We start from the raw sequence: 19,796 nt of genomic DNA, 5'->3' as shown, positions 1-19,796 counted from the left end.
CGCGGCGGTGGGTGACGGCCCTCCCGCCTCCGCCTGTCCGCCCCGCGCCGTGCCGGCCCGGGCTCGCTTCTCCCCGGGGAGAGTCGTGTTTCACGGGGCGCTTTCTGCCGCTGTAGGGCGGGCGGCGGCCCGGCGTGGTGGAGCGAAGCTGCAGGTTCGCGGTAGCTGGACAGCGAAACCTGCCCCGCCTGGAAGTTGTCCCTTTAATGCGGGAGCGAGGGGCTGTGGGTGAGCCTGGCTCTTAAAGTCTTTTAGAAATAACAAAACTGTTCGCGGAAGGATGAGGGAAAAGAGTCAATAGGAAGCAGTTCTGGACATTACTGTCCTATGTTCTAAAAGTAGAAACTGCAGGCCTTAACAACAGATTTTTTTCTTTTGAGGGCCTCTGTGGGTGTTGCATACACAGCAATTATCAGCTGCTTTTTAAAACAAATTGTATTATGTAGACTTGCAGCAGGTAATTAAATATATCTTATGATACATGTATGTCTGCTTTGCCAAGTTCTGTAAGCTTTTACAGTACTTCCCCTGTGTATGCTGGGAATCCAATGCCTGGTGAAACTCTAAAGTGCTATCGTTTTGGGATTCATAATTCCACGGAGGCTGCAGATGGGTGATCTGAGTCTTCAGTAGGCTTGCCTTCAGCTGGTTTGTAAAGTAACTCCGTTGGCTGAATTTCTAGAATGGCCTCTTTGCATTAGCTTAATTTTTAGTGACCCACAAGATTAGGAGTAGGCCAACGTGTTCTAGCATGTGCATATTCTGTGATTAAGAACCATGGCATAAGTATGTTTCTTTTTCTGAGCTAAGTATTTCCAAAGAGGGGGCAGCATTTTGTGGAAGGCTCGCTGATGTTAGTACCAGCAAAAGCAGGGACAGTTGTGGAATACTTCTGTTTAGTTATCTCTTCCACCAGCATCCCCTGCACCACTTTGCCCGAAAGACAAAGCAGATAGGGGGGTTTATACTAAAAACTCTCACTGGGGCTTCATGACCTGAACTCATCATTAAAGTAACAGTTCTTTACCATGTGTTCCTATGTTTATGATCAAGTTGTAGTAGATTTGATCCTGGTTGGCATGGCCCTGTGCTGTGTGGTGCTCGGATTGGGGAAAACCATTTATTGAGATGAAGTTTGTTTCGGTAAGTGATTGGAACACTTACTGGAATTACTGTGTCCTAGACTAAGCAGTTCTAAAGGTAAAGATAAGTTATTCACAGACCACTTCAGAAAACCAAGTTTTGTATTTTCTGTGGAAGTAGAGTGATTGTAACTTTCGGCATCTCTAAGCTTCACCAAGGTCAATGGGATGATTACTGCTTTGGCATCTAAATCCACATTTAGCAGTGTACAGCTGTCAAGTTCAAATATTTGGTTGTGTTTCAGAATTGTGTTTGGATTTACCTCTAAAATATTGTGGGGATTAAAGCTAGTACATGTATTAAACACCAAGCTACCTATCCCTTTAACTAGTTTTGCATTGACATAATCTAATAGTTAAGCTTAGAATAAATATGTTATTAGGAATTTTTTGTAAATAAAAATTGGTAGAAAGTAAGGACTTCTGCCCCCAAAGTGGTTTTGGATCTTTCAGGTTTTTTGTCTACATTCAGCCTGCAGTATATTCCCACAGTGATGATTGATGTAAGAGGCCATTAATCTTCTCTTCAGAATCTGATGGCTGAAATAATATATGCATGTATTTTCTGTAGAAACCCTCATTGTTTCCAAAAAATGAGCAAGTGGCAACTGGCTGACATGAAGGACTGTATGCCTCTTAAAGAGAGGCAGAAAAAACAGCCTGAGAGAAAGCATTAAAGGTATGTCTACACAGTTGTGACTGAATGCACAGTTATTAATTCATCCGTGGCATGCCTGCCAAGGTAGAAATTTCACGTGCATTTTAGATATGTTAACTACTAGTTAATTCATACTGTTAAAGCCGTGTACAGCATCTGACGCAGAAGGTAGAACTGAACTTCGAAAGTTAGTAGATTTTTAATATATTTTTTTGTTAACCTATAAATGGCCATGGTAACATTTCTAATCCGTTTCAAGGCCAGGTCACATTTTGTCACTAAAACAGTGGTATGAGGTAATAAGTGCACACTTTGGCATAGGTTTGAAAGCTGTGCTGCTTAATGACAGTTGAAAAGATGGTGTGCAAAACCAGACCGAAATTGTATATGTAATGTGTTTGCCTTGATTTTTTCACTAAGGCAACGGGGTTTTTTTGATTTAGGCTATAATTTGGATCTCTTAATGCAATTTAATTTGGTTCAATGCCAGAACAGAAGCACATACTCTTTTGTGTTTGTTTATACCCTTTTTCCTTAGATCAAACTTAATGATGTTGCACCTACAGGAAAAATGTGGTCACAGAGCTGTTGAAAACTTACTTTATGTGTTTCTGAGGTGGCCTGAGAGAGGCATGTAGTTGCGAGAAATGATAGCTTAGATCTTTGGAGTCTGTCTGCCCCAGAGTGTTTTCTTTAACCTTATTTGGTCCCCACAGTTCAAACTCTGTTCCTGTGAAGTGCACCCCCTGATCCCCTGTCTTCCCCACAGCTTTCTGTTTCTCAGACTGAGCCTTTCTTTTCTCTGTGGACTATTCATAAGCTCTTACCATACTATGTTTGTCCTGTTTTCTATGGTTTTTTTTTCAACATGGTGAGAAATTCAGTGGAATTAGCATTCTAGCTTCAGCAACCACTTGAAGGCATCAGCTTCCTTAAGGTGCTGAAGGAAGTTCATCAGATTTAATGACCTTCTATTGCTTTGAGGCTGTAAAGCATAGTTTGAGAGGTATTAGGAGTGTTTCCATGGGGTAGCAGGTTGGTTTGCAAGTTGTATGTAGACAGGTACCTCATTTTATCCTCAAGAATTCAACAGGATTTCATTGTAAATACCTCTAAGTTTGTGTGAGCTGTACCATTTTCTACTTTGTCATTTAACAAAAAGACTATAAAGCGCTTCAATGAATAAGCAAGGATGTAGCTGTAAGGTAACAGCAGACAGCAGTGTGTGTATTGTGAGTGGGATTGGTTTGGATATGAAATCAACATTTAAAAAAAAAACCCTGAAAATTTGTGATACTTGCATTTCCAAAAATTATCTGACTCTGAGAGAAAATGGCCTGCATTGAAAAACCTTATGTTTTTATCTGGTTAAGGAAAATTATTAACAGCAGTAGAGAGGTAACTTGATTTTTTTTTCAGCAAAAAATATAGAATATCAACCGAAGTCTAGTATCTGAACTCAGAAAAATCAGAAATAGAACATGTTTTTAACTGCTCAGATGACTGTCAGTGTATCCTAAATTCTCGTTTTTCCCCACCTAGTCTGAAATGGGATACTTTTATGGATGTGAACTTTACTCAGAGTTGTCGGACTCAGTATGAGTGAAAATGAGTCCATGTTTTACTGTCCTGTGGTATGCAGAATGGTCACACTGCTTAGGGGTGAGCCCCACTGCCTCTGCTTCAGGCATTGCAGAGCTGCATGTCTCAGCATCTTCCTTTGTGGAACATGACCTTCATGAGATAGCTGCAAAGTGAGCTGTCATTTGCTCCGTGATGCACCTCCTGCAGAGATGGCTTCAGGGAGCAAGGAAAGAGGATTGGCCTTGGCCAGATGGACTAATAGACACATGTCAGTGTCTGACTTGTGAGCTGGAGGATAGCCACCCCTGAGTTAATTGATTATAAGATAAGTTTGTCTCTAAAAATTTAGTACTGATTAACAGCACCTCATTTAAACCAAAATGCTTCTGAGGGATTAGAAATACTCATTTAAGTCTTGTGATTCAGAAATAATCTATGCTACAAACAGCTTACTCTTACTACTGTGATGCTTCTGATGACATACTTTCGTACTCCTGGAAAAGAATAACCTCTACTTTTATTTGATTTAGCAGTTAAATCCTTGGCACTTTATACAAAATAACCACATTTTAAAAAATTACCAGCATTAGCTTTTCATCCTGAAGTTGAAGGAATTGGTAGAAGTTCATGGATAAGTTTGTAAGTCCTGCTGGAGGACTCATGTCCCAAAATATGTGCCTTATGTCTGTATTAGTGCCTTAGACTTAGGCACTGAATATAAAATTAAATAAAATGATACTAAGCAAGGTTTCTTTAAAATCTACATATTTATAAAAAATGAAGACAACAAAATCTGTGGGGTTTTTATGCCTATTTAATATCTGTAGGCAGATAACTAATAAAATTATCACTTTTCTCTTTTGCTTCCTATTATGTGTGTTCTGATATTTTTCACTCTGTTTTATGGAGGCTTATTGTAAAAATTGTTACTGTTTGTGTCACAATTTTAGCTGTTTCTAACATAACAAAGATTTTGCTTTAAAGGCTAAAAGATAGCTAGTGTGTCCCATTGGTTTTAGAGTCAGGTCATTAAAATATTATCCATGCAGTATATGTCAAAGGGAAGTTATATAATGAGAATAATTGTATTGCACTTAACATATGTATTTTTTCAAGTAAAAAAGGAACAGTTGCTACCTAAAAAGCTTTAATGCTGATAATCTATGAATATAAACAGTTCTGTTAATGAAAGTTGTGGTTCACTTTAATGTTTGTACAAAACCTATTAATAATTAATAGTATCGACATGTCTGAATTGTGTCTGTGGAAGATTAGCCTTTGCGTTCAAGTCCTTAAGTGAGCAAGCATAGTACAAACATTGAAAAAGAACAGCTAATTACCATGGATAAAAATATTGGATTCATGTTAGGAGAATTTTTAAACAGGGTACTTCTAGATAGAAAACATTGATCATGTGCAAATAGATGTATCTGATGCTGTAAATGGGTATTTTATGTGGCCATAGAGCCACCTTCTTTCTTCTGCTGAATCACCAGTAAGGACTGATTATTGATGAAGGCAAGGGACAGTCCATAGAAAGTTTGCTTGCTCCATATGGGAGTAGAAGTTTGCCTTAGATGCCTGCTTTCTGGTTTATGTTGTATAATACAGAAGAAAAAAAGTTGATTATTTAGGTTTAATATATGGACTCAGAAAGCTTGTTCTATGGAGTCTGTATTTTCCTTCATAATTATGTGCACCTGAGGAAGTAGAGCAGCTCATGGCATACATGAATTGCAGGCCTGAAATTTTTGCTGGGTTTGTGAACAGATGAATAAGAATTTTTCATATGCCTGAATATTAATAATAGTAATTTTCTTCTAGATTCATGTACATATCATCCAGGTGTGCCAGTCTTTCATGATGCTCTCAAAGTAAGTATGCAACTATCCTTTCAACTCTTATTTTTTTCCATATATGTAAAACAGTATGCTTGTTTTCCTTTTTAATTCCAAGTCTTTCAGTGTTGTAGAAACTGATGTTTAACCTATCATGTTTGAGCAAACCCATGAAATCAGAAAAGTGCATTTAACTCAAAGCTGAAGAAAAAATTAAAAGCTGTACACTCATATGGTCTAAATGCCATGCAAGTCTGTATGACACATGTTTCCTATTGATGGACGTTAGGTGTCTCAACAGTTTAATTGGGTCCTCTGAATAGGTGTTTGGAGGTATTGAGAGGTGTCATACTCTTTCAGTTAATTAGCCTGCTTGGAATTCAAACCAGCTGGTCGTGGTTTTATGTGGGTAGAGCACCGATGTGTGTATGACATTTGCCTACTGTAAAAAATAATTGTGTTCTGTTAATAGGACAAATGCAAATGTTGGTTAAGTAGGGACTGGCCACCCATGCCTCTGATGCAGCTGTCCAGGATTCTTGGGCTATGTATTCAGTAGTGAATGAAATATACTTGTGACTGGTTTCCAGGGCTTAGGCCAACTGTATATTTGTTATATTGTTATATTTGTTATATTAGACTGTTTTCCTGCTACAAGATCTTCTGGATGAATCTGAAGTGCCTACAGGGAATTATTTGAGACACAGCTGCCAAAACAATACTGGAAATCATTCTAACAGTTTAATTGTGTCTTGTCAGAAATCTGGTGTCCAAAAATGGAGTCTGACTCTGATCACTGTTTTAATACAGATGCAGCCTATGTGACCTTTCTTAGGACACCAAACTGCTATTTAACCAAGCTCTGGGGCAAGCATTTTCTCTTGGCATTTAGGAACTGCTTCCACTGGCAGTGCATCTCATCCCTGACCCATAATCTGGTGTCTTTTGGGCTCATGGAAGCTTGTGCGCATGTGTCAGGTAGCATGTTTTCTGTGAGTGATTGCTGGTGTTGCAGCACATGATTCCAGAACTGGCCATCATGTACCACTGGCAAATTGGGACAGATGCTGTTAGATCAAATATGATACAGTTACTTAGACTACGACAATTTGTTGTGTACAAAATTATAGTTGTACTCAACACAGTACATAAAACTTCAACCTAATTGTACAGTTACCTTAAAAATTTGTGTTTGTTCCCTCTTCCTCTTACATACACACAGTTTTTTTAAAAAGTGCTACTTCCCCCCTCCCCCCCCCATCCTATCTCTTGCCCTAATTAAAAATTTATCATAATATTGTATGAGCAGTTTTCTTCCTGTTGTGAATTCTAGATACTCTTAAGTGGGTAGAGTGAATCTTTTTTCTCCTTGACTGTGGAAATAGTTAATATTTTGAAGATATTTTAGAACCACCTACATAAACCCTTACCGTTTAAGCTCTCAAAGCAGTGGTGCATTTATTAGTCAAACTGTTGCCTTTATTAAGGTTCTCTGAGTTCTGATACATTATTCACAGTGGCAAGATAATTTCCTCTCAGATTGGATTTCTGGTTTATATAATGAAAAGTGCTCTTGATGGATGTGGTTGGATAGATGGCGATTCAATGCAGATATCCAGCTTTATGGTTGGAAATAATCAGTTGAAAGACTTGACTAGTGCTCAAGGAAAGAAAAAATCCTCATTATTTTAGGAAGGGGACCTGTAAATTCTGCCACAGGTGAGCGTGATGTCAGGTATCATATTTGTTTGGTTTGCTTACGTGTTACATTATGAAATAAAGTAACATTTCTGTTTTCTGTTGTACAGAGTTGGCATCTAACTTGTCATGGAAATATTATCTAACATTTGCTGAACTTTCAGATTAAGACAGCATGAGTGAGCTAGAAATGGCAGCTGTAAAAGGTTTCTCTGGCTTTTAAAAATGCAGATGATGATGATGATATTTTCCAAAGAAGGAAAGAAAATAATCCCTAATCATTATGTGCCGCATCTTGTAAAGGAACATAATTAGACTTTCACTTTTCATAAGGTGTTGCCAAGTAAGGTAGTCATGCTTGGTTTTTTATTCCAAAATGTTTATAGGGTTGGTCGTGCTGTAAGAGAAGAACAACAGACTTTTCTGACTTCTTAAGCATTGTGGTATGTACTCATGATTATTTACCATTTTTATACTTACCAAAGGGCAGTGATAAATATTAAATGGTACATGTGCTTACATGTTTAAAATTTGCTTATTTGTGTTAAAGCTGTCTTAAATCAGTCTTAATATCTATTAAATGTTAAAAATGTCTTAAATAGCATGCGCTATTTTTCTTGATAGAAAGTTGAACTTGGGTCTCATTTTCAAGCTTTAATTGTTATAATTAGTTCTATCAAAGCCTATTTCGACACTTGTTAACAATGAAGGAAGGTCAATATTTATTGTTTCTTTGCTTGATTATGGAAAGTGTGCATTTTTCTTTATCTTCTGTCCAGATAAAGATATTTTCCACTTTACTTGTACGATTTCCGTTGTAGTCAGTGTGAGCTAAAGGAGAAGATGGGGCTGAAGAAATAAGAAATCTTTTTGCAGTTTTTGATAATATTTAATTGTGCACACAAACTATGCTGCATATGCATAAATGTATACTTTCCACAATAGGGCTGTACAAAGGGTCTCCATAACAGTGAGAAACCTCCTGAGCCTGTTAAACCAGAAGTCAAAACTACCTCTGAACGAAAGGAGCTCGCTGAACTGAAACCCAAATTTCAAGAACACATCATTCAGGCACCAAAACCATTGGAAACAATTAAAAGGCCAAGGTACAGTATATGAAACTCAATTTTTCCACATTTGTGGTCAGTCAGCCAAGTTAAACCTCATTTGGTTGTTCAGTGTTACACATTTCATACCGTGTAAAAATTCTCAGATTAACTTTAAAAGAGCTTGTGATTGGTAGCAGTGATGGTGTGATCTTCAGCTTCAAAATGAGATAAAAGAGCTCTGGTTAGGACAAGGTAGTACTGGACCTCTCAGCATTTAACTTCACTGGAAACAAAAATTGCAGTCTGTAGCATCGTAGCTTAGAATGACGCTAGCTGTTGTGTTTAGTGTTTTAAACAGTCATAAAATGTAATTTTAGGGTGCTTGTATGTAGATTCCTTAATCCCTCTGATTTATTTTTATTGTTGTAGAGTATTTAGGATTTCCTGTTGAAAGCCAAGACTTCACTCTAAATTTGTAGTCTGTTTTTCCATAAACAGTAAGAATTGGCATTTCCAAATCTAGTTTTTTTGTTTACTGTTCTAAGGGAGGTTGGAAAGGAAGAGCCTTATAGCAAGATTAAAAGTTACTACTTTGTTGTCTTTTGTAAATTATTTTTCACAAAGCTGACATGAATACATGGACATTTTTTTAGCCCAGATGAGCCAATGACAAATTTGCAGCTGAAAGTGTCAGCTTCCTTGAAGCAAGCACTAGATAAACTGAAACTGTCATCAGAAAACGAAGAGAAAAAAGGTAAGGCTATAGGGAGGTTAAGTAGGTATGTGGAGCTAATTGTCACACAAATAAATAAAATGCTATTTTTTGTTGATGTTTCTGAAGTGATTGTTTCATGTAATTATGTTCTTAATCATCTGGGAAGTATCATCTTTCCAGTCCAGGCAATGATAACCAAAGTTGAAATATGAACTATGTGGAGACTTGGGTCTTAATAGCAGTATGTTGCAGTTAAAATAATTTGAACTGCCTGTTTTGTAAGATTTTTCTGGTTAGAATGGGCATGATAGGAACATCCATTTCTGAATATATGACTGAAAGAGTTCCCAAGAAATTAACTCTGCACCTATGTTACTGCAAACACTGTGTCTTATAAAGCCTTTTGTATACTGGTGAAATTCCTCTGAATACTAGTTGGTTCCCCCTCGTCTGTTTTTCATTTTTTTTAATTTCCCAAAGTTTATTTGGAATTTTTTTCCAGAACTACATTGCTCCTTAAAGTACACTTTTTATGGCTATTTTATACTCTTCTGTTCTCATGCCAAAACTGTCATTTAGCTCTTCTTTCTACATGGTATCCAAATTCTTTCCTTGTGTGTATCTATAGACAGCAGTTGGAGCTTTTCTGTTCTTAGATTTACAGAACCAAGCAAGGTGTTGTAATAATCCTCTTCATCAATTTTTTTCTGCCACACCTAAAACAGTGTAAACGTATAGACCCTAGAATCTGATGCATGGATAATACAGTTTTTGGACTGTTTGCATAATTTCTGTTTCTTTGTACCATTCTGGCAGACCTCAGTGCCAGGCAGAAAATTTTTCTGATCTACTCCTTAGCTTGTTTTAATTCTTAATAAAAGCAAAATATTTAATACATTATAAAATTCAGTTGCTATTTTCTATATTATTCTGTTTACAGAGGAAGACAGTGATGAAATCAAGATTGGGACAGCATGTAAGAATGCAGGCTGTTCAAAAGTAAGTGGTTCAGTTCCACTCCTAAACTCAGCTGCTAAACTATTAAGTGTGCCGTTTTGTTTTCCTTTCTTGTGTGTTTTTCTCTTTGCTACAAATTGATTTGGAAATGGCACAAAGTCCATCAGGCTTAACGAATACACATTTGGTAACACACTTTAAGTATGGACAAATGTGGGCTGTTTTGTGTTGTGCATGCAATAAGTCTTAAGATTATTTTTTTAAGCCGGTACAGAACTTCTAATTAGCAAGTTTGCAAAACCAATGATACTGACGTGTTTTAACTCAAAAATATGAATTATAATGTTGGTGAGAGTTGGCTTACTGATGATGCTTGAGTTGCTCTTGATAATCTGTGTATAGGTCAGAAGCATCTGCAGATATTATCAATTAATGCTTCCTGCTAGAAGAATCCGCAACAAAAATCTTGTAACATTTCTAGCACCCAAATTAGTCTTTATAATACATAGTCATTTAAACTGAAAGCTTTTTATACTGACACTTTCGTGTTGTACAGAATGGGACAGTAGAATTTAAATGGGTATTTCACTGGATATCTGACAGATTTTGCATGAAACTCTGGTGACAGGAAAGTTTACAGCAGTGTCTTATTTGTGTTAGGAAGAACTGATACTCAATGACAGATTTGTATATTGTTCAATTTACTTCCTTTTGAGAATCTGTGTTTTATGAATTATAAATTTAATTTATTTTCCAGTTAAGTACTTTCTTCCTCTGAATATTCAGAGTATTTTTAAGGATAGATATTGCTGAAGATCTAAAGTGTCCTTTATGAGCATAGATCATGTCACCGTTGATGTATGCCATTGAACTAATACGAAGTATAGCTTGTTAGGAGTGCCAGGGAACCTTCTGGGAATGAAGGTTGAATGGTTACTTTGAAAAGCTAGGGCAAGCCATTAGATATAGATTATTTACTCAGAAACTTTGTAGGACTTTGTTCAATGTTTGTGTTGTGGGTTGTGTTTTGGTTCGGTTTCTTCACTTGGTCCATATACTGTAACAGTAAATACACTTTAAATGCTTTGTTTTACTAGACCTACGAAGGACCACACAGCACAGAAGACATATGCATATACCATTCTGGTGTACCTATATTCCATGAAGGGTTAGTGTACAGTTAACTTTAATTTTTTTTATTTCGTCTATTAATCGTTCATGCTTTCTTCATAGATGTTGCATTGTTTTCATTCTGTATTTCTTTATCAGTCAAAAATGGCAATGCTTGAAGAGAGAATACTAAAGTAACAGTAATAATGCAAAAAAATCTCAACTATTCACAGTAAATAGTGTCCTAAATATTGTTTGTTAATTACTTTGTGAACTTTCAAGGATGAAGTACTGGAGTTGTTGTAAAAGGAAAACATCTGACTTCAATACGTTTTTAGCTCAAGAAGGCTGCACAACAGGAATACACGTATGGACTAAAAAGGATGCGGTAAGTAGCATTAACTTTGCATTCTGTAGCGGGTCATTTTGAATACTGAAATGTAGTGAGTAGCTTGACTGGGTTACTACTCTAGTTGAGCTGTTAGAGATCACTACCTCTGAAATAATATGGAGGATATTATGCACAGCATGACAACAGAGAAATGGAGTTTGAAGTAATCTGTGGTAGAAGTGTACTTGTAATAGAGTACTAACTTTCTTTTTAGTGATATGTATGTAGTAAAAGAGGTTTTGGCAAATTCAGAAAAAAACAGCCTTTTCTGCTTTGTTAGTTAAGAAAGTCTATAGTATTCCATATAGAATATACTCTCTGTATATATTACTTTAAGATTATTGAAAGTCTTTCCACTCCCACGGACCATGAAGAGAGCAGCCATACATGTTCTGTAGTAAAATAACTGTACTGACAGTTTAATTCAGAGTAGTTGAGTTATTGTTTAGGTAGTGATGACAGGGCAGGTAAAGTCGATGAGGTTCCATGGGTGGGGGTGCAGGGATGGAAGGGTCATTTTCTGTCTAATTTGGATTCTGTTTACACATCTGAATCTAATTGAGTGTTTTGGTTTGGCTATTGGTATAACAAATACAGAGAGAGCGTATGTTTAGTTTGTAGGTATTTCATTGCAATGTTGGGAACAAACTACAGAATGACAGAATATTACCATTTAGGATTTAGAAAGATTCTTAGAGAACCTTACAGAATGTAATAATGGAATTGAACACTTCAAAAATATTAGTGGTCACGTGTTGGGTGCAAATGAACACGAAACTCTTGTTATGAATATGTTGTCTGTTGCTGAGGCAAAATGGGTTTGATGCTGCAAACATCAGTAACATTTAACAGAAGAAAATAAAGATATGTTACAGAAAGTGTAGTTCTGTTATCTCATTCTATAATAGCTTTACAAGTCCTTTAAGTCATGGAATTTCTGCTTGCTTTGAGGATTTATGTTTGTGTTCAAGAATTATTTTCAAATACAGAAAAGAGGTATTAGAAAAAAACAGCTGAAGTTGTGAGTCTAAAGCAGGAGAGTATTCTTGTAAAGAATTTACCCAGATGTTAAGAAACTGCGTGTCCATCAAATATGTGTATATTGAGATAATAAGCTTCTGGCTAACTGAGGGTGTTTGACTTTACTTTTTTGCTGTTAATTTGGGGGGTTTTCCACCATTTATTTTTCCTGCATCAGAGAACAGAGGGTAATATTCAGTCATTTTTTGCAGTAATATGAAAGTTTCTTGGTGTTATGGCTTTCTTTTTCTTTGGTCAGTTTCTTTCTGCAACCTACTGGATAACCACAGTCATGGAAGGGAAGTTAATTCAGCTTTTTTTTTTTTTTTTGTGATTGGGATTTTTTTTAGGGTTTTTCAGTGTGGTTGTTTTCCCTATCACAATGTCCTGGTTTCTTACTGTAGTTTCTGTTATAACCATTGCTTTTCCTACTTATAATGTTTGTCAGGGGCCAGTAGCTGAAATATTTATAGTAGAGATGTAAGGGGAGTCTTGCAGTCTCTTGTGAACATGAAATACAGTTCTTCATTAGCTGTGCTTATTGCCAATTAAAATAGTCCTGGGATTTTATCCTGATTAATCTTGTAAAAATACTTCTGAATGCAACTTTAAGTCTTTTTTTTCTGTACGTTTTTCCTTATATAGGGTAAGAAAGTAGTTCCATGCAGGCATGATTGGCACCAGACTGGAGGAGAAGTAACTATTTCTGTATATGCTAAAAACTCTGTTCCTGATCTGAGCTATGTAGAAGCAAATAGCACAATGGTGAGTATCTACCTTAAGATGTAATTATTATTTTTTTTAATTCTTACAACAGCATGAAGTTAGGAAAATCTGGCTTTACTTTATTTAAAACTCAGAGGTAGCCTAAGAATCTTTTTTGAGTGTCAGCTTTTTCTTGGCATTTGTATTTGTTCAAGTATGTATAGCTTCTTTTTTTTCCCTTCTGTTTGGACATCTGTGCTTTAATGTGGTTTTTTTTTTTTAAAAGCTGCAATATAATATATTTTTAAAAAATCTTTAATTTGACTTCTGCAATTAAAATCCAAATGTGATGGATTTGCATCACCATATGTGTAAATAATTATAGGTCATAATTTATTTGGCTTAATTTAATTTAATATCATTCTTCATGGCATGCAGTTTCATAGCTACTAATATTAAACAAGTGTTAAAATACATCTGATTTCTTAATCATGCATTTGGAGAAAACGATACAGCTTCCAGGAGATAGATATATAGATATATGTGGCCACTACTGACTAGGATTTTGTATCAGAATTTATTAAAATGGATTTTCATTTCTCTGACTGAGGGACAATTTATCACTTTGCTCTCGTAGGATCTGAGTTCTAATGTGATATATTTGCTTAAACATACTTGAGTTGTCAAATGTATTATTAGCCTGACAAATTTTTCTGTTTTTCCTGTTAAGTTAAATATCCATATTGTATTTGAAGGAGAAAAGGAATTTCATCGCAGTGTGAAATTATGGGGAGTAAGTATAATTATTTTTTAAAAGTACCCACAAAACAAAATACAAACCCTTAGCTTCCTCCCTTTCAAAACAGTTTAGTTTTCCTCGTTACTTTGCTTATTGAAAGAAATTCAGTTGCATGTCATTTAGTAATTGCATTTAAATCTGAATCTAATGCCCCAAGTGATCAGGTATGACATCATAGTTGACACTGCTTTGAGCAGGTCACCTCCTGAGGTCCTTTCTGGTCCCAACACCATGATAGTGGTGTTGCAGAAAACCCTTGACACCACGTAGCTCTATGCTTATGTGTATGTTAGACCAATGCATATATTATATATGCATAGGCATATGGTCATAGCTTGGGAATAGGGGAGACCCGACTTCTAGATAACAGGGGAAACTCCATCTACCTAAACATCTACTGAAATTTAGCAATAAGGTACTCTTCCTAACTTAATGCCCAAACATCTGGTAGTCTTTTTTCTTAAATAGAAGTGTGAAATATGCTTTCTGTTCTAGGTAATTGATGTAAAGAGGAGTTATGTGAACATGACGGCTACAAAGATTGAGCTTACTATGAGAAAAGCAGAGCCCCTATTATGGGCAAGTCTTGAATTACCGGTATCCAACACACAACAGAAAAAAGAGAATTCAGATCAATAATGTTTCCAAGAGACAAGTTATTTCCCCTTATGAAGTGGTGACTTGCTACTGTAATCAAATATTCAACTTTTATATAGATTCTTTTTTTAATGCTAGATCCTGTGTTCTGTTCTACAAAGAAATTTGACGCACAGTAAATGGGGGTGTAAACCTGAAGAGTAATAGCTATTTCTGCTCTTGCTCCCATGAGTATATTTATTCTAGTTGGAGAGCCTCCATGGGGATTTAGAGTAAAAGAGCTATTGCCCTGTGCTTACAACCTTACCTGTCATGCATTGACTATCCAAATAGATGTGTTTGTTCTCAGTCCACTGTGTGTGTTAATTTTTCAAGTGTTTGGTTTAGACTGGATCTACTGGGTAGCACATGTTAAATTCAGCACTGTTCATTTATGAAGCATACAGTAATACAGATACAAAAATCTGAGTTTATGAAGTGATTTAGCATGCAGTGTACAGCATAAGCAAAACACTGTAATTGGAAATCAAGACCTTATTTTTGTTTTCAGTTGTCCACCAGTAAAGATTGGTGGCTGAAAACAGGATGGTTTTAAAGGTGAGACTTTTATCCAACTCATGATGTTGCTTTCTCTTTCTGCTTGAAATAGTTTCCTAATTTGGGATTGCAGCTAAAAAACAAGCCAATGTTTTCATATGTCATGCAAAATAAACATGATTATTGTGCCAAAACTTACATATGTAAACAAGTAGTCCTGTGGATTGTGAGATGTGTGGATACTCATCTGCCCACCTTGACAGACCTAGAATAACACCAAGAGAAACACAGAACATAGTAAAGGCATTTTGAACTTAAATGTGGATTGCTAAGAATCTTACTGTTTTCCACCAGGTATTATTTGACTTGAGCTCAGAGTTCTGTTTCCAGCAGTACTTGGAATCCTACTTCATGCCTAAAGTAATAGGAAATACATTACCAAAGAAACCATCCCCAAACACCAGGAAAGTAATACCAGTGCTGTATATATGAAACTTGGTTTGGTGCTTCTTTACTTTTTCTCAATTACTTGGAGGGAGTGTGGTTGTTTACTCAGTTGGGCTCCTATTAGAAGTTCCAGCTCCAAGTTCTGTCTAAAAGATTCTATTAACCTTTAATAATGCCTCCTATTATCTTTTTAAGGAAATTTGAAATGTCAGGTGCTATGAAGTGATAGGGACAAGCTTACAAAAATGTATGCCTGCAAATGGTCCTCTAAAAATTTAACAGATGTTCCCTGATGTGTTTTGAACCAAGAAGTGGAGCAGTTATTAGTATAATACTAAGAACAATCATTTCAGTGATGAAAAGTTCTAGATAGCTGTAGCTACTAGCATGCCATCTGTATTTTTGTATGCAGAACTCTGAACTTGGACAGCAAAATGAGCAGTGTTTAAAAGCCAGGATAAAGTTCTTATTTAACAAGCAAATTCAAACGTGTGCTTATCCATATGGATATATTAATACCCTAAATATCTTATGTTTTCTACATTTTTTTAAACATATTTTCAATTTATTTGCATCTTCACATACAGTAGGTTTACATAATGTAAAATCCATTTTTAAAAAACTAGAAGCAAAATGGAATTTATTAGGAAAACAGAATTTCTGTTTTTAAGCAAGTTATATTCTTCCTTACTTTACTACAGGCTAAATGGAGAGAAATGTCAGTGGATGGACCTTCTGCTGTTAATGCTGCAGGCTTTGGGACCCCATAACTATGTGGTTTAGAATCACAGAATTAGAGAATCATTGTTGCACTCCTTAAAATTACATTCTTCTGATAGCTGAGTCAACTTGGCCATAAGCAGAAGAAACACCCTGTAAACATGGTCCTCAGCTTTGCTTTTGCTTTTCATTCATTCCTCCTACTCTTTTCCTATTATTCAAACTTTCAGCACAAAATTAAAAGATTTTCAGGGGTTCCATAATGACTTTCCCCACTAGTGGCAATAAAACCACTTGTAAAATTCACCCGTTTAAAAAAGTAAGAATCTTGCCTTTGATCAGGCAAGAAGGTATAGGTTTTACAAGTAATAGCCTAGTTTTATGTGGCCTGTGATGTTTTTCAAAGTAGAAGGATAAACTTTCAGATGGTATAGACTGCCATAAGTCTCTTGTTTAACTGCATTAATTCTTAGCAGCTTTTTATAACCATATGTCTGCATCCATTATCAAGCTGCAAAAACTGTATCACATACTGAATTTGAGTGTTTTGAGCAGTTGCTAAGAACAGGCTTCAACACACCAGTGTTTGATCCTGGTATTTCATGAAATGACATCTTGACATGGGTAGTGGTAGCTGACGCTTCAGTGGAATATTGGTTATGCTGTAGCTTTTATTAGTAAGTGTGGAGAGATGGTGAAACCAGCTATAGTGTACCAAACAGTGACAATGCGTTCTCAACAGCTACATTTGAAAACTAAGCTAAGTGATTTTTGATCACATAGGCTTCCACCTGTCTAATAATAGTGAAACTAAATTGCAAACAAGTATGTACTGGAATACTTGCTGTTAAATTTACCCTTTTTTATGTTTTAAGAAGTGCTGTATTTAACAAGTTGGTTAACTTGATACAGTCTAGGTATATTTTTAGAATTAATGAGTCTTTAAAAGCTGTAGTGTGTTTCAGTGTGGGTTTACATGTTACACATGTAGACAGCACATTACATGTCTCAACTGACTGGCCAGGTGCATATAAAACTTCCTTCACTATCCCTTTTCAATATGAAAAGTTGCATGGCTATACAAGTTTGTGACAGAAATCTTAATCTTTTCCCTAATGTATATGCCATTTTCCTACCGAGTGTTGTATATTATATCTGTAACAACATTTCTTGGAGGAGTTGAAATTTATTTTTGTTGTTAATATACTGTTAAGCACTGGGCTCTTCAGCTGCTCTGAATTATGTTTTACATGGCACTGATGTAACGACAAAAAAATTATCTATTGGATTATCTTCTGGAACATGTACATTATCAAGTCACCATTTCAAGTAGTTTAGGGATTAGTTTTAATAGGACTTTTGCCTTGGGAAAAAAAAATCTACTTATTCTATGTAATGATGCATTTTTTGCTTGCATTCTTTAAACATGGCATGAGTATTGGTTAAATACTGTACCTGTTAGTCATTGGTCCTTCCAATTGCTACTAAAATTTCTTTTATCTCCGTTCAGGAACGAGATCCTTTTTAAAAGTAATGAGTTATGTGTCTGGAACACTGTTTTAAGGTGGTTATAATTTTGCCATTATAAGAGTTTTGAATTATAGTTGAAGGGGGAAGATGTCTTTTTGCATGGTTATTTGATTCTGCACATTCATAAAACTTATACGCAGAAATTAATCTCATGTCTTCATGTTCTAATTTTTTTCTAAATGTATTCAATAAAATTCTTATTACATGCTGGTTGCATTTGGGATTTTTTTGAATTCTTTTGTTATGCGAGAGAACTTCCCTTTGGATCTGCAACACACTTGTTGACATAAAATGTAAGTAGGCATCTTCCACCTGTCAGCCTATATATGAGGGAAACTGTGTAGCAAAGAGGTTTTTCCCCACCCCTTGGTTTCTTTCTTTGCCTGGTACTTTCTAACACAGCAGCCCAGTCAAGATACATAAGTTTTGCAGCAATTTGAGTAAGCCTGGCTGCTCAGATGGGGGCCTCTCCTTCACAGAAATTGTTCTGTCCAAGAATTTTGGGCTGTCACAGACATAATGGAATGGAAATAATTCCAAATACAATGTTTGGGCTGTTTCTAAGAATGCTGAACATAAGAGCTGCTCCTTTTTTACTGGTTTCTTGGAAAAAGGAAGAAGATACCTATCAAAACCTCTGGCATTCCCACAATGAAGAGAAAGAATATTCACTTCTTGGGGCCTGAAATTTTTCCTGGTAATAGAAGCTTTGTGTTTTCTCAAGGTTTGATTAGGTGTTTTAACCTAAGATAATTAAGATACTGTCACAAACATTATAAACCAATCCAGTTACTGTGCCAAATAATTGTTAGTGAAGTAAATTCAGTTTCTCTGAGTTTGTCTGCAAAATGAAGGGTGGGTGTTGGGGCGATAGGATGGGCAAAGGGCACAGTCCTTACGATTTCTCTGCAGGCTGCACAGATTTCAACCTGTGTTCATAAAGTCAGCACTTTTCTGTTCAACTTCTCTACATTTTGTTTTCCTGACACAATGCTGGCACAAACAGGAATGAAGACCTATTGTATGTGACCATATGTGACCACTGTCTATGCATTTGTAGTCAGTCTGTGAGCCTAGAAGGAAAGGGACTGTAGGAGCAGGTACCTGTGATCTGGAGGTATGTGAAATGCATCAGTGTGTTTTTCTTTAGCTGAACTGATCAACTTGTATGGTGACTGATTCAGGCTAACAGAAAGCATGCAGGGTTTTTGCAGCCAGTGTGCTTCTGTGTGAGAAGGAACCATCCTCTTGAATAAAATACTTTTGTTACCTACTGGAAACAAGTATTTGAAAATACTCAGCAAGGACTGAGTCCTGAAGTTATGCTCTGAATCCTATATAAATACCTAGTCCTCAGGCAGGTTATCTTTTATCATACCGCAGACGGCAAGGATGATCTGATATTTGCAAAACCAAAGTCCAGTCAAGCTGAATTATGTGAACTGGGATGGTTTGAAAATGTAGAAAGAAAAGCTAGGTCTGTCTCATCCATTTCTGAGGTTTGCCAGGACTAGATACTACGTATGTATATGGCTCTATATAAGAAGCTGTCCTTGTTCTTTCAGAAACTTGGGATCTTCCCCAGGTCGCCCCTGCGTGCCAGTCTCTGCTGACAGCTTGATAAATACAGTGTTGCTGTGGCTGGTAGCAGAGCACATGTTTTGTTCCAGCTCTGCAGGGCCTCGGGACTTGCCAAGCTTACATTGTCTGCACTCTTTGCCTGCCCAGAGCTTTGTTTTAGCTTGTTTGACTGTTACAAGTTTTCACATGACCAGGTGGCTATTGCCTTATTTGTTTTACCTTTGTTTCTCCTTTTATAGTTGTATTGTATAATCATATTTTTAATATAGATACTAGCACCAAGCAGTTTTTCTGTGTAGAACAATGGATTTATTCTAGCATCACATTGCAGAGGATTACAAGCCTGGTACAAGCAGAGGCCTTGAAAACTGGGGCATGGGATGTGGTGTAGAGGGCCATGGGCATGAGACCTTTAGAGAAGGAGCACAGAATGATAGTGGTGATGCCAGGAAGATAAACAGCTCATAATCATTTTAACTGCTTTATTATTGAAAGGTTTGTCTGTAATAGTATTATTTGGGGTTTTTTCTGTAGCTAATAGCGACTAAACATTCTTTGATCACACAGTTAAGATTTCAAGTATACTAACAATGAACTTGTCTTTACTTATAAAGTGTGTCTCTTTCTGCCTGTAATAAGCCAGGCAGGATGTTTGTTTTACTCCTCTGCCATTGCGATGGGCAACACGACATAAGTTCCCACACTTCTGCAAGGCTAA

The 19,796-nt window shown here is 36.4% G+C and overlaps 1 protein-coding gene across 1 annotated transcript; it reads left to right on the top strand.

Moving 5' to 3' along the window:
• Window positions 1-1,478: 1,478 nt before the first annotated feature.
• Window positions 1,479-17,707, top strand: CHORDC1 (cysteine and histidine rich domain containing 1). The gene is made up of 11 exons (XM_026851952.1): window positions 1,479-1,821; window positions 5,209-5,258; window positions 7,307-7,363; window positions 7,866-8,026; window positions 8,623-8,723; window positions 9,625-9,683; window positions 10,739-10,809; window positions 11,034-11,139; window positions 12,808-12,927; window positions 13,598-13,660; window positions 14,162-17,707. The coding sequence occupies exons 5-11, from the start codon at window positions 8,636-8,638 to the stop codon at window positions 14,303-14,305; spliced, it is 651 nt and encodes a 216-aa protein (XP_026707753.1). The 5' UTR covers window positions 1,479-1,821; window positions 5,209-5,258; window positions 7,307-7,363; window positions 7,866-8,026; window positions 8,623-8,635; the 3' UTR covers window positions 14,306-17,707.
• The last annotated feature ends 2,089 nt before the right edge of the window (window positions 17,708-19,796 follow it).

The sequence above is a fragment of the Athene cunicularia genome, assembly GCF_003259725.1.
Source record: "Athene cunicularia isolate RWA chromosome 1 unlocalized genomic scaffold, athCun1 chr1_part1, whole genome shotgun sequence".
Taxonomy (NCBI): Eukaryota; Metazoa; Chordata; class Aves; order Strigiformes; family Strigidae; genus Athene; species Athene cunicularia.
Note: the sequence above shows the minus strand (reverse complement) of the source record. Positions and strands in the feature narration are given on the sequence as shown.